At 32.5% G+C, this 13,714-nt stretch overlaps 1 protein-coding gene across 7 annotated transcripts in view; it reads left to right on the top strand.

Annotated features, from left to right (window-relative positions):
- The window catches only part of LOC143240847 (protein pangolin, isoforms A/H/I/S-like), an 81,152-nt gene extending 71,792 nt beyond the window's left edge, over positions 1-9,360 (top strand). For all 7 annotated transcript variants that reach the window (XM_076484014.1, XM_076484013.1, XM_076484018.1 and 4 more), the window contains 4 exons: positions 223-472; positions 1,258-1,417; positions 4,739-4,808; positions 5,476-9,360. In XM_076484014.1, coding sequence (XP_076340129.1) covers positions 223-472; positions 1,258-1,417; positions 4,739-4,808; positions 5,476-5,917 — 922 coding nt within the window. In that variant the 3' untranslated portion in view covers positions 5,918-9,360. The remainder of the gene's footprint in view (positions 1-222; positions 473-1,257; positions 1,418-4,738; positions 4,809-5,475) is intronic.
- Positions 9,361-13,714: the final 4,354 nt, after the last annotated feature.

The following is a 13,714-nucleotide window of genomic DNA, read 5'->3' as shown; positions in this document are numbered from 1 at the left end:
AAAATAGAAACTTAAGACCTTGTTTAACACATTGTTGATTCATTTTGAGCAAGTCGTCACATGATTATTAATTATAAGGTCTAGACTCCCAACAAGTCCACTCGCAAAAAGTGTTTACAAATCCGTTAATGGAAGTAAATGAGACATTAATATTAAAATGTAGATAGAAAGATAAAAAATATTAATTTTTGTCTTTGAGTGGATTATATTACTGTTTTCCAGACATTTGTCAGGCTACCTGATGGATCAGAAACCCCAAACCATAAGAGAGAATGAGACAAATGGACCCACTCCTCACAGTAGTAGCTCAGTTAGTTCCCAACAAACCCATCACATTGACAAAAAGAAAGCTCCCCACATCAAAAAGCCCCTAAATGCCTTTATGTTATACATGAAGGAGATGCGTGACAAAGTTGTAGCAGAATGTACCTTGAAAGAAAGTGCAGCTATTAACCAGATATTGGGAAGAAGGGTGAGTTATAGAAGAATATACCTTAAAATATACACATATTACCAAAATTACACATCCTGTTTAACGAATATATTTACTTAAAACTGATTATTCATTTTTACTCTGATAACAAATATTTAGTTTTTCACATGTAACCACCTTATTAAAGCATTAATGTTCTACTGCTTTATTCTTCACTTCTAGTATAGCCTTAAATGTTATTTACATTCTAATCAAATACTGAAATTTAGCATTACACACTTAATATATATTGAAAGTTGAAAGACATATGAATTTTATTTATGACTATTTAAATATGAGATCTACTATTTAATTTACTTTAAAAGAAAAAGTGAAGGTTATAAGGATGACTTGGAGATTGACATAATAGCAAGTTTCAATCTGGATTAACAACAGTAACAGTATGTGAAAAATTAGCTCAAAATTGCTACAGTTGTAGATGGTGTTTCTTGAAGTTATGAACATATCTAAGTTTTTATCTTACAATGTTAACTTGTAGCTACAGTAATGCCAGTGTAGCTATTGTATTGTTAATATAGCTACAATACTAGTGACATAAGTACAGTATTGCCAACTTAGATTTGATATTGGTAATAATGTAAGTACAATATTGTTAACATAGTTATGATATACTTCTCTGTTGCTACAATATTTTCAGTAAAGATTCAAAAGTGAGGGAACTGATTGTTTTAAAGCTGAATGAAAGTAAATTGGTAAAAATATGTTTGTATAAGTGACAATATCTTGATAAAGTAAATTATTAAGATAGTGACTTGCATTTCTAGTGGCATAGCCTGTCCCGTGATGAACAGTCGAAGTATTATGAAATGGCACGAAAGGAAAGACAACTACACATGCAGCTATATCCCGGTTGGACTGCTCGTGACAATTATGCTCTAAGCAACAAAAAGAAGAAGAAAAAGAAGGACAAAAGCACCGATGGGGGTAAGGTTATCAGCTTTTTACTTTAAAAAATATAACTCTTGATGTAAATAGGAAGGAAAACTTGGTTCAACCTTTCTTTATTTTTGTAACATCATATATTTCAAACCTTTAAGGTCATTATACTATTAGAAAACATTTACAAATTGCTAACTCTATCAGATTCACTAAACAACAAACAAAGATAGAAACCCAAACTACTGAATGAATGACATAAAAATACTCGGGATATAAGAAATTAATTTTACTTGATGAGTTAAAATATGCACTAAATGTACAAATAAAAATAGCTTGGAATAGATATACGTGTATGCTACGGAGTGAAACAATAGATGGTGATTGGTGGATATACATGTATGTACGGAGTGAAACAATAGATGGTGATTGGTGGATATACATGTACGTACGGAGAGAAACAATAGATGGTGATTGGTGGATATACATGTACGAACAGAGAGAAACAATAGATGGTGATTGGTGGGTGGATATACATATACGTAGGGAGAGAAACAATAGATGGTGATTGGTGGATGGATATACATGTAGGTACGGAGTGGAGCAGCAGATGGTGATTGGTGGATGGATATACATGTAGGTACAGAGTGGAGCAGCAGATGGTGATTGGTGGATGGATATACATGTAAGTGCAACGAGTGGAGCAGCAGATGATGATTGGTGGATGGATATACATGCAGGCAACGGAGTGGAGCAGCAGATGGTGATTGGTAGATGGATATACGCCATGCAGGCAACGAGTGGAGCAGCAGATGGTGATTGGTGGATGGATATACATGTAGGTACGGAGTGGAGCAGCAGATGGTGATTGGTGGATGGATATACATGTAGGTACGGAGTGGAGCAACAAATGGTGATTGGTGGATGGATATACATGTAGGTACAGAGTGTAGCAGCAGATGGTGAGTAATGAAAGGATACCTACTGCCAGGTGTAAAAAGAGATGATAGGTATGCAGAAATGTAGTCAGAGGAATACTGATAGGTACCCATGGAGATAAAGGGCACCATTGTATGATAAATTCTTATTAATAATATATAGGAGGGAATAAGAGACAGACAGTAGTTAAATAGTCAGTTGATTAAAAGTAGGCTATAATGAAATAACTAATTAGCAATGGCAGAATGTTGTGTGTGTGCAGTTGTCTTTGAGTGGATTATATTACTGTGATGGCTTACCGTAAGCCTGTTATTACAGTAACAGGACCTCTGGAACTGGAGAAATATCAAAATTGATAACTGTTAAACAGGTCAGTTGAGATACAGCTTATGTAATAATGAGTGTATGCTGTTTTTTTTTGTAAAAAGGCAGGATTTTTAGTTTAGGTTTTAATACATGAACAGATAGGGGTTCAGTAATGTGTAAATATTTTTTTTAATTAAAGTACAAACCGTAGGTAATGACTCAAAGAACCATACAACGATCTTTGATCATGTACAACATGAAATGAGACATGTCTTGGTGCTTTTTGAATGAAGCTTTTGTGCTCTGTTGTCATATTTCTTTCTTCATGATGAGATATAAGTTGCTCTGTGAGCAAGACAAAACAATGGATATCAAACAAAGATGCAACATAGGCCTCACTTTTTCAAGTTTCCTCGACTTTGCAGTTAAATAATACAAAAAGATCTTGAACCATTACTTGTGGTGTTCTTCAGTTACGAGACTTATTTTGTGTTTCATAACTGAGACTTGTATCGTTTTACGTGCTCATACTTATTTATACCAATAATCATCTTGTTGTAGGTCTCTGCCAGATTTCTGTTTTACAGACTTTTCATTCATCTAACTTATTAAATTTACCTGTTTGTCAAAGTGTGAATCACTTTATTGTTTCTGACTTCTTTACAGTAAAAGTGATTTCTTATGTTCCACCTCACCTGAATATATAATTAAAAACCAAAATTATGTGTGCGTCTTTTCCCGGTTTTTTAAGAGATTTGATACATACACAGTATCAATGATATTTAATAACATGTTTATTATGTATTACACAGTTTTAGGTTTGCTGTAGGAAAGTCTACCTTTTCTTGTGCTAAATGTGTTTTGATTTTCATTATTTGAAATTATGTTTATAACAGTTTTAATTTGCATACTAAAAATTAAAATTTTTGTGTACAAGTAAACTTAGAATGTGACAATATTTGTTCTTCTAATGCTAGACAAAACTAAATACGACAATATTTGTTCTTTTAATGCCAGACAAAACCAAATATGACTATATTTGTTCTTCTAATGCCAGACAAAACCAAATACATGTGATCAGATTTATTGTTTCAAATTATAAATTCAGTAGCTGATATATCGTACACTGTTACTGTAAACATATCAGTAGTTTTTGATAAAGTTCGTATATCATACATTGTTACTGTAAATATGTCAAGTGTTAATAAAAATTATTACTGAAATTATAAATCTGGTAATTATGAAACCAAATTGACTTTAAGTGTAGAAGTGAGACTTTTATGATTGTAGTTAGTCCCAAACTGCACAGGAATTTATGTGGTTGAATAAGTGCAGTACACTTTGAGCCCTGGAAGTAATGAAAATTTCAATAATCTAACTTTAAGGAAATTAGATTTAGTTATTACATCAGTATTTGATTGTTCTATGGTGGCTTAGAGTAATTGATAAATTGAAGTCTCATTTTGATTTTAAGAGTTTTATTTTTGTTTCTGTTATCCACACAAACATGCAGCAAGGGGTGGGGCAAATGACGTGTAAGTAGAGTTTTATTTGGCCATATGATTAGAGTAGTCTAACATTGGCAGAAACTTGAATACAGAAACTTATAATATTTAGAGTTCATTAGTAAAGCTTGATAGTTGTGATAAAAGTGTGCCGTTTCATAAATTATAAAAGTTTGACCTTCTGTTAAATTGGGCAGCTCAGAATGGCTATAGCATATTTTTGATGTTAGGGACAGTTAACCATTAATATAAATGTTTTAGGACTGTTTACATCAGTATTTTGATATGGTTCTTACTTTGTGTGTACTAAATGCTCTGATAATTAGTAAGTAGATCTGAATCAAGCAAAATGTTAAATAGTGGGTAGTTTGTCTGTCAGTGGTTGTTTTCATGGTAAACTGAGTTTAGTATTCTAGTGTAAAAGTTAAACCATTATGGCCTGCCCATTAATCATACACACCAGTTTAAATTAAAATACAAAGATTACTGCTGCTTGTTTGTGTTGTTGCTTTATTTTTTAGTGTCTGAGTTTTACAAACACAAGAAAACTATCATCATATGAAAGACATTTTAGGGATTCTAATACCTCGGTTGACAAATTCTCTGACATATTTTACAGTAAACAATCCAAAGAAATGCCGGGCTAGGTTTGGACTAGATCAACAAAGCAGTTGGTGTAAGCCTTGTAGGTAAGTGTCGAGTGAAAAACTTTTCCTACCTACTTTCTTGAATGGAACATTTTGTTAGAAATTTCAATCCTAAAAATACGTTCACACTCGTTCACCTTAAATAATAATTTTACAAATTTAGTTTATATCTTTTAAGTCCCATACTTGGGTTCTATATTTGACTTTATGTAAATACTGTGATATTCTGTTACATATCTTAATAACTTGAGTAGTAACTTTTAGATTATACCAAGTTTGTATGAACTTTTAAAATAATGTTAACATTTCTAGTTATTTATTAAATGATGGGGGCAAACATTATTTAGCAACAACTTCTACTTGCTTCTAAACACACTGCTAGTGCTATTCAGAAGATCATTCTAGAACTACAACAGTTACCCACCCTTCTAGTGTGCAGTTCTTGAACGAAATGTGTTTTTTTTCCACTTTTAGTAAATTTCTTAGTGGTAATGGGAATACAACATTAAGTTGCCAGTATCCTAAACAACATTAATTTAGTTGTAAAAGATGAATATCTTCCAAGTAGTTTTTCAAAGGATGCCCCACATCAAGTAAATTGAGTGTATGTTTTACAGAGAATACTGTTTAATATACTGAAAGATATTAAACTTGTTACTTGTTCTAATGTTTAATATATAACTTGCTATCTGTTCCAATCTTTGTTTAGGAGGAAAAAAAAGTGTATTCGGTATTTGGAGGGTGCAGATAATGGGGAAAGTGAGGACAATTTAGGTAGTATTGGTAGTGTAGATGCTCCAACACCAGACTCCAAGAGTGCCGATGAGAGTGATCTAGAAGGCAACTCCATGAACACTTCTGAACTTAGTCTCTCCAGCCCTCCAGTTCCTAATGACAATGATGTAAAACAAGAAGTGAGTGAAAACGGAGTTCTAAGTAACTTTCCTCATCCTTCATGTTCCACTCTAGGCCCTCAAAGAACCAGTCACCCATTTAGCATTCAGCACCTAACAGCTCCACACAGTTCCAGTGTAGTCTCTCGTAAAAACTGTGACAGTGAATCATCAAACATCCCTATTCCTCAGCTACCAACTCCTCCCTCTACAGATTCATCCACAGCAACAGTCCCACAGCTTTTGACTGTCACATAGCTTGAGTCTTCTTAAGAAAAGGGTTAATGAAGGAACTATTTCAGAAAGATGAACGGACAATTTATGTATGTAGATAATGAATTTTTCTTATAGAGGCTGTTCATTAATGCTGTTGTTGCTAGAACGTTTTGTTGTTTGTTTTTGTTTTTCTATTACTATGGTGCTGTCTTGAAGCAAAGCAAAATTGCTGTGCAGTTTGAAATGATTTTGTAACAAGATTCATTAAGATATATATGACAATCAGTTGTTGAAATTGTGTTCACTTTGAATGAGAAATTTGTGTTTTAAATATTAGATTGTCTGTTCTGTCACTTGTTAGAAAGTAACAGAAATTATTTTTAAATGTTTGTAGCACAATTGATAAGCTAACCTGACTAGTACTTTGGCTTTCTCCAAATAGGTGGTACTGGTTTTGTCCTCTATCCACAATGAACATAACCACTAAATGTTTTTACAGTGCTACTGTTGCTCTTAAGTAATATTTCTGTCACTGGTGTAAGCACACTTAGGTGAGTGATACATGTGTATATATCTTAAAACATGAGAGTAAAGTTTTCTCTTCCACATTTTTTAAAATTCTTATTCTTTTGGTCACAGTTTTAGCAATTGCTGTTTATATTAAAGTATTTTTCTGGGTGGAGACAGTATGTCATTGAATTCAATAATGCCCTGAACTTTGTTTAGGCTTCTGTAAGGACCACTTCCATGGTTGAAGTAGATTGCCAGTTTTCTATCCTGTTAAAGTATTTGGATGTCTTCCTGCATGATGCAGTAAATGGTGAAATGAACATATTTAACAAGTGCATTACGTAGTTTGTATACTTTGTTTTTTTTTTTTTGTTCTTTTTGGTATTCTTAACAACCCAGTATCTTCCACCCATATAAATGTCATGTGCCATAATAGCAGCTGTAAGCTGAACATCCTTGATTTTATACAGTATTCAGTGTGTTTTAGCCCTCACATATAGTAACAAAAGCTAATATCCTTTTAGGGGTTGCTTGTAGAAGCAAAATAACTTGTTTACAGACAGATGTATTACAGTATATCTTTTAAAGTTTTTATCCATAATTTTCAAAAAGAACTTTTTACAGTTATATATTTTGTGTGTGATTTATCTGGTGCTATTCAGAATCATTTTTGATGGATTTGTTTTAGACGAGTGCAGACTGCAGAAAGTGTGCGTAAGGTTTGGTGCCTATATCTTGCATACATAAGATCATGTGTGACAGATACCTGGAGACACTTAAAATCATTACAGAAACTTTTAGTGCTAATTTCTATTCAACTAAAAAGAAAGAAAGAACTATAAGGGCAATATTCACAACAAAAATTTGGAAGCAACAAGGCTTATAATTCACAAACAAAGAAATGAGGTGATGAGCTACAAAGCTGAGCTAATAACACATCAAAACTCTGAAACATCATGTAAACAATTAAATAAAAAAAGAAACTCAGTTGCATAATAACATTTACAAATGGACTGGAATCTACCAAGTAACAAAAACTATACACTAGAACAGGATTGTAAAATACATTGTATAGAACAGTATTTAAAGACAGGACAGTGACTACCAAGAGAAGAGTACATAGACATCTGAAATTGGCACTAATAAAGGCTGGAAAAATATCATGGTAGTATTACACATAATTCCACATGTATGTGCTTAAAAAAAACTTTATCCTGAAAAATATTTGTTTTTGTATTTCACCTCTGAACCCTCAACAGATGGCAACACAGTCAACCTCAAGATAAATATTGTTTTAAATGTTATTGTTTCATATTCATAGTATTGTTCTAATGGTAGCAGTTATCACAATTTTAGTGTTGTATCTAATTTCTTTTACAATTTTAATATTCTAAACTGACCATCAATTAGAGCCAAAAACAAACATTTAGAAATGTTTTCTGAACTTGGAGACAAATGTCAGTGAATTAGATAAATTAAAGTGTGGAAGAAAAAGTCTTGTATTACCTTGTTAGATATATATAGTATCATCATTTCTCCATGTCCTCTTCTCTGTACCCATGTATATCTTGTGTTCTGTTATAAATACTTGCTTCAACATTTTCAGCATTTTTACGGAAATGGTTGTATAATTTCTTGTTGGATTCAGTGTTTACATTTTGGTTAAAGAGCTACCTCACCCATTTATTTTATTATGTCTTAAAAGTTTGGTGACTTAAATGTTTGATTTTAATACTTTTAGTTTAAATAAATCTGTTACAGGAGTGTACCTTGAGATATGAGATAGTTACATAGAAGTTAATGGGTTTCTTCTTTAATTTTGATTATAAAACACTAAAACAAAATTTATCGTAGAACTTGATTACTCCTTTGATCACAGTTTCCCCGCATCAGTGATAAGTGACAAAAAAACACAGAAAATGTCATGCATTAGTCTAACTTTGTCCATTACAGTTTGTACATTTCTACATTTTTTAAATTCAAATGTCAATTTTATTAAAATTATTTCAAAACACAGAGTAAATCTGTAGTTCATATTACTATGCAACAATATTTGTTTAATCTGTCTGTAACCAAACAAAAGAAAGACATTTAGAACATGTATTTAGTGTTGCACCTAGATAGACCAACTTTTTATTGATAGAGAAATTCAAATAAATCTCAAAATGATGGTTGTAATGCTGTTAATTTTGGAGATAATACGAAAAGTTTTCCATCTTGATGCAAGAGTTACCAACTACGATTTATTTTCATTCTTGAAGCTAAGTTACAGTTTCCAAAATCCACATCACATTTTTGGAGTTACTTTAAACTGTTTAAGTACTTTAATGGTAAGCTTTACCTACCACATCTACTGCACTGTTATAGCTTTTTATAAGTTTTTGGTTATTTTATTTGTATGTGTTTGAAAGTTAAAATTAAGTTTGACATGATTCACAACAGAGTGTATATTTTGTCATTTTATGGCTGGGTAGAGAAGACAAAAGATCAGTTTAATAATGAATTTTTTTGGATTTTCTGTGTTGTTACTTTCACTTGCTTGGAATGATTTTGTCCAATTCTGACAGTGACCGAGTAGAATTAGAGATTACATAGTTATTGAAAAGTGGGTTTTAGAGAAACAAACAGTTTGTATTATTATAAAACAAGCAAGCTTAAGATTAAGTAATAAATATCAACTGGAAATATTAATGATGATGTTAAAAACATTTCCACATATGTTAGCATTAAATGAGGCATTAAGTGCATAACACTGTTCTCAACAAAGTTGTGTGTGTATGTGTGTGTTATATCAGGTATCTCAGACACTGTTTCCATTTCTTTACATCTGTATTGTCAGGTGCTTAAAGAGGTCCTAAATGGACGTATGTTTTAAGTTTTAGATTTTCTCCATTTTTACTGTGTACATGACAAAACTTTGTAGTAGAATGAGTGTAAATGAATGCTGAATAAAACATGTACAGTTTTTTTATTTACTTGGTACGTGCTTACAACCTGAAGAAATCCTAAACTTCCATCATTAGAAGTCATTGTTCAGATAAACTAAAGAACACAGATTGAACCATTGGTCTGCATAAAAACCAGACAGGGCTGTCCATTACAAATTTTAACAGTACAGTTTCTAACTAGCCTAAAATAACAGAAATGATGGGTGGCCTAATTGAGCATACTGGATGCATTGTTATTGTGTAATTAGTTTAATGCTTTTGTTACCTTGTTCAGTTTCTAAAAACATAAAAATATTATATTATAGCTCATCTTTACTGTGAGAAAGTCCAGTATGGTGTCTTACATAACAACTTTATTGAAGTTCTGGAATAGAAATTATTAACTGCTTGTAAAGTTTTATGTTTCTCATTGCAGCTGTTTACAATGACTGATAATAACCAAGGTTAATATACCTTAAAGTTTAATAACGTAATTTTAAAAAATTGTAAAGACAAAGTGACACCACATCTTCCTTCCTTTGATATTTTAAAGTGTTAGATGAAATACAGTAGAAACACTAAACACAATAAATAAGTAGCTGGCTAAATAGTTTAGTACTTTTCAAACACAGGAATAAGCTAATATTTTGAACTATAAACCCAAAAGATTTAACTCGCACTGAATTAAAAATTTACTGCAAAACAGTTTCTTTACTTTTTTAATTTAATGATAAAGAAAAGGAAATACAACAATCTAAGGAATAGCAATAGGTTCAATTTTTAACAAAGATTTTGTATTACAACAAAAAACATAGGTTTTAATTGATGGATCATGCATTACACACTAATCTGTATCTTTTCTTATTTATATGTAGTAATTACAGCACACAAGAAAAAGAAGTTAAATTTTTGCAGACTGTTTTTTGTTTCATTACTGAACAGTTTTGAGCATCTACAAAAGATGACAAAATGTACAAAATTTGAAGTAATTAAACTATTTTCAAATTATGGATTACTTTTGTTGCGTGATCTGGCAACTTTAAGCAAAAAAAATACAACTATTACTTCATGCATGTTTATTTCAATCAGGAATTTCATTTGACTTTACTGAAAGTTAGAGACGTAGTCTATCTAATCTCCAGTATCCAACATGCTGAAGGTAGAGATAAGTTTCCTTCCAAAATACTTGTAAAAAAATTAAAAAGTCTATAATTGTCTTGACAAGTTATTTTGGATGGGATCTTCATACTAGTTTTTATGTACTGTTATTTCTTATTTTTCCATTCAAACATTTGAAATATCATCGTCTGTGGCAAGATCACCTTTAAAGTTTGGTGTCTCTCTCACTGACATATGACAATGTTCCTTTAAATTTCGGTACGAAAGATGAAATGTTTCCTTTCTTTCGACAGACAAAAGTCCATATTCTTAAACCTATGCTTCTTTAAGTCTCAGTATAAAAAGTCAAAAAACGGTGTCTCTTTTTCGTTCAATAGACAGATACAGTCCATTAAAGTTCTTATGCCTACAATATTCCCTTAAGGCCTACAATTTACAAGTTTAATTTTGTATCGTTACATTTGTAAACCACTAAACATTATCTTCATTAAAACAGTACCAACAGTTTGTGGTGATGTAACATTCCATGGTTCGTACTTAAACCTAGAAGTGTTAACGGTAACTATGTTTGAAAGCCACAAAATGTTGTCCTTCGTAGGAACCTATATAAACCTTTTTACAACAGGTATAGATAAATTTGTAAACAAAATACACTCCACGATGCGCTACCAAGTTGTCCGAATCGAAGAACATCTCAAGCCAAACGTCACAAATCATCCCGTTATTCACCTATTCTTCAACAACGTTTAACGAAACACCTTGCGTTAAAGACTTCAGCATTCTCTGCTTATTATTTCATTTCTATAGTTTGTATTTTAATAAACGCTCCTGAATAAACTGTAAAGCGATACTTTGAAGGACTAATTCAACAAAAAACTGATGAGCAGAGAGAGAGGAACAAATTGGAGATAGAAAATACTTTGTGTAATTAGATATTCGTAACTAAACTTTAATGAAATCTTTGCCCCTGTACCTCGCGATGTACTTAAAATTGTAGGTATCCTTTGAACTATTGCATCTTATTTTGGACCTTCGCTAACCGTTTCTACCTATTAGAGTGGATGAAAGGCGGATAGTAAATAGCATTCATTGTCAAATAAGGAAGGATATCTATTAAAAACTACTTTATCAAAATCGCTTTATTTTAATTTGATTTTATTTTTTTATAGTTATTATGACTAAAGAAAAAAATATTTTACGAAGTTTTAAATATTTATAGAATCAGTTTCGAGAATATGTTTTGCTCTACTACAGTTAGCTTCAATGCAGTTCTTTTTTTAATCAATTTCGTTTTGAGCTGAATCCCCAGTTGCACAGCGGCATGTCCACGGACGCACACCGCCAGAAAGAGGATTTCTATTCCCTTGGAAAGCAGAGCACGGATAACGCACTGTGTAGCTTTATGCTTAATTCCACAGAAACCAAATTATTTTGAACTCGTAAACAGTACAGTAGTTTTAGAAAATACTAACCCTCATCATCTAGAGCAGCTTTTAGTGTTACCAGATTTCCAAACTGAAAACAGGAGTATTTTTTGATCAACACAGAGTGCTGTTGTAACAGTTTCAAAAGTTTAAATTACAATAACACTTTTTATCATTTAATAAATAATCTAGTGTTTATTGCATCGCGTTTTAAATTATAGGCAAAATTCGTTAAAGATTATCTAGTTAAAATCTAATAAAGCAAAAAAAAGGTCGAAGATAAAAACTAACTTAAAAACTGAGACTTTTAGAAACAAAAAATAGAGGAAATCGTGCAACATTATGAATATACTGTACAGAACGCTTAGTGACAAATGATTTTTTTCTATCTGACAATCGTGATGAGAAATGCACTTTACTAAGAAAACAATAATTTCTACGAACTAACCATTTTTTGTTTGTATGAAAAAATACAAGAAAAACATTCAGCACCATACAATTTTGCTGTTTTACTAATTTTATTATACTTCTCGTTTTAGTAGTACTGATAATATGACTATATTATTGTATGTATGTATCTAAAGCTCCATAAATAGTCATCATATAGATATTCTTAGACTCTTTTGTGTTCAGAAACATGTCATTCTAAATTCATAAAAAACATTTACATTTCTTTTATCATTATCATCTTGAAACTTTTTGTATGTCAAAGAAGCTTTAACACCTTGCAAAACTGTATTTGGCAGTTAAACCACTGATCCAAGTTTTATCTCATATCATTACAATGCACTCTATAATAACTTTTATCTGGAGTGTCATTTTTATTACCTCAACCAATAAAAATAGTAAAATATTCTCCCAAACGTAAGTATAAGGGTAAATCAACACACAAATATATATTAAGAAAATAAATGGCGTATTGCCGTAATTTGACAAGGGGCGCGTGCTTCTAGTTGGAGTAACTATGATAAAGCTAGGTGCTTCATCTAGCGCAGTGGTACCTAACCTGGGTTTAATCGAACCCCAGGGGTCGGTGAGTCAGTCTCACGAGTTCGACGGAGATCAAGACACATACACTGTGTGTGTGTGTCCGTTCCGTTCACCCCACTCGTATAATTCGTGACGTCATGCTCCACTTGGCCATCACTGGCTGCGGCTGATCACATCACATCACTTGACCTTAATACTTGTGCTGCAGGGAACTTCGAGTGCTTAACAGTCGACTTGTGACTGTAGTAATCGTGCGTAATTTGTGATTTTTCTTCCTAATCTTTCAATTCCTTTATACTAACTACGTCAAGCAAAAACAAAGTGGTCGGACGAATACGTACAATATGGATTCACGTGTATAACGGAACATGATGGGAGTCAACGTCCTCAATGCATGGTTTGCAATGCCAAGTTGAGCAATTCTAGTCTAGCACCGGCAAAACTAAGAGAACACTCCCTAAAGTTGCATAGAGATGGGAAATACAAAAACAAAACATTTGCTGAATTCAAGGTAAAGAGAACCAGGTTCGATGAAAAGGCTACTTTGCCTGTTCTCTGCTTTGTACCCATCGACAAACCGATCCTCACAGCATCGAAGATGTGTCTGAAATCGGAGACATTTCTGTACCCGGGAAACAGAAGCAAGCAATTGTCATGCACTTAGATGAGCTCGCAAAGTCTCTCGACGGATACTTTTCCATCAGAGAGTCATATCTAGCATGGGTGAGACAGCCGTTCACATTTAGTGTTGAGTGTTGCGATAGCACATGCCAATGATGAATACCTTGACGAAATCATTGAACTTCAGCAGAGCCAGATTCAACAGCAACTTTTCAGAACAACAACGCTCTCAACGTTTTGGTGTCACC

The sequence above is a fragment of the Tachypleus tridentatus genome, chromosome 13 (genome assembly GCF_004210375.1).
Source record: "Tachypleus tridentatus isolate NWPU-2018 chromosome 13, ASM421037v1, whole genome shotgun sequence".
Lineage (NCBI taxonomy): Eukaryota > Metazoa > Arthropoda > Merostomata > Xiphosura > Limulidae > Tachypleus > Tachypleus tridentatus.
Note: the sequence above shows the minus strand (reverse complement) of the source record. Positions and strands in the feature narration are given on the sequence as shown.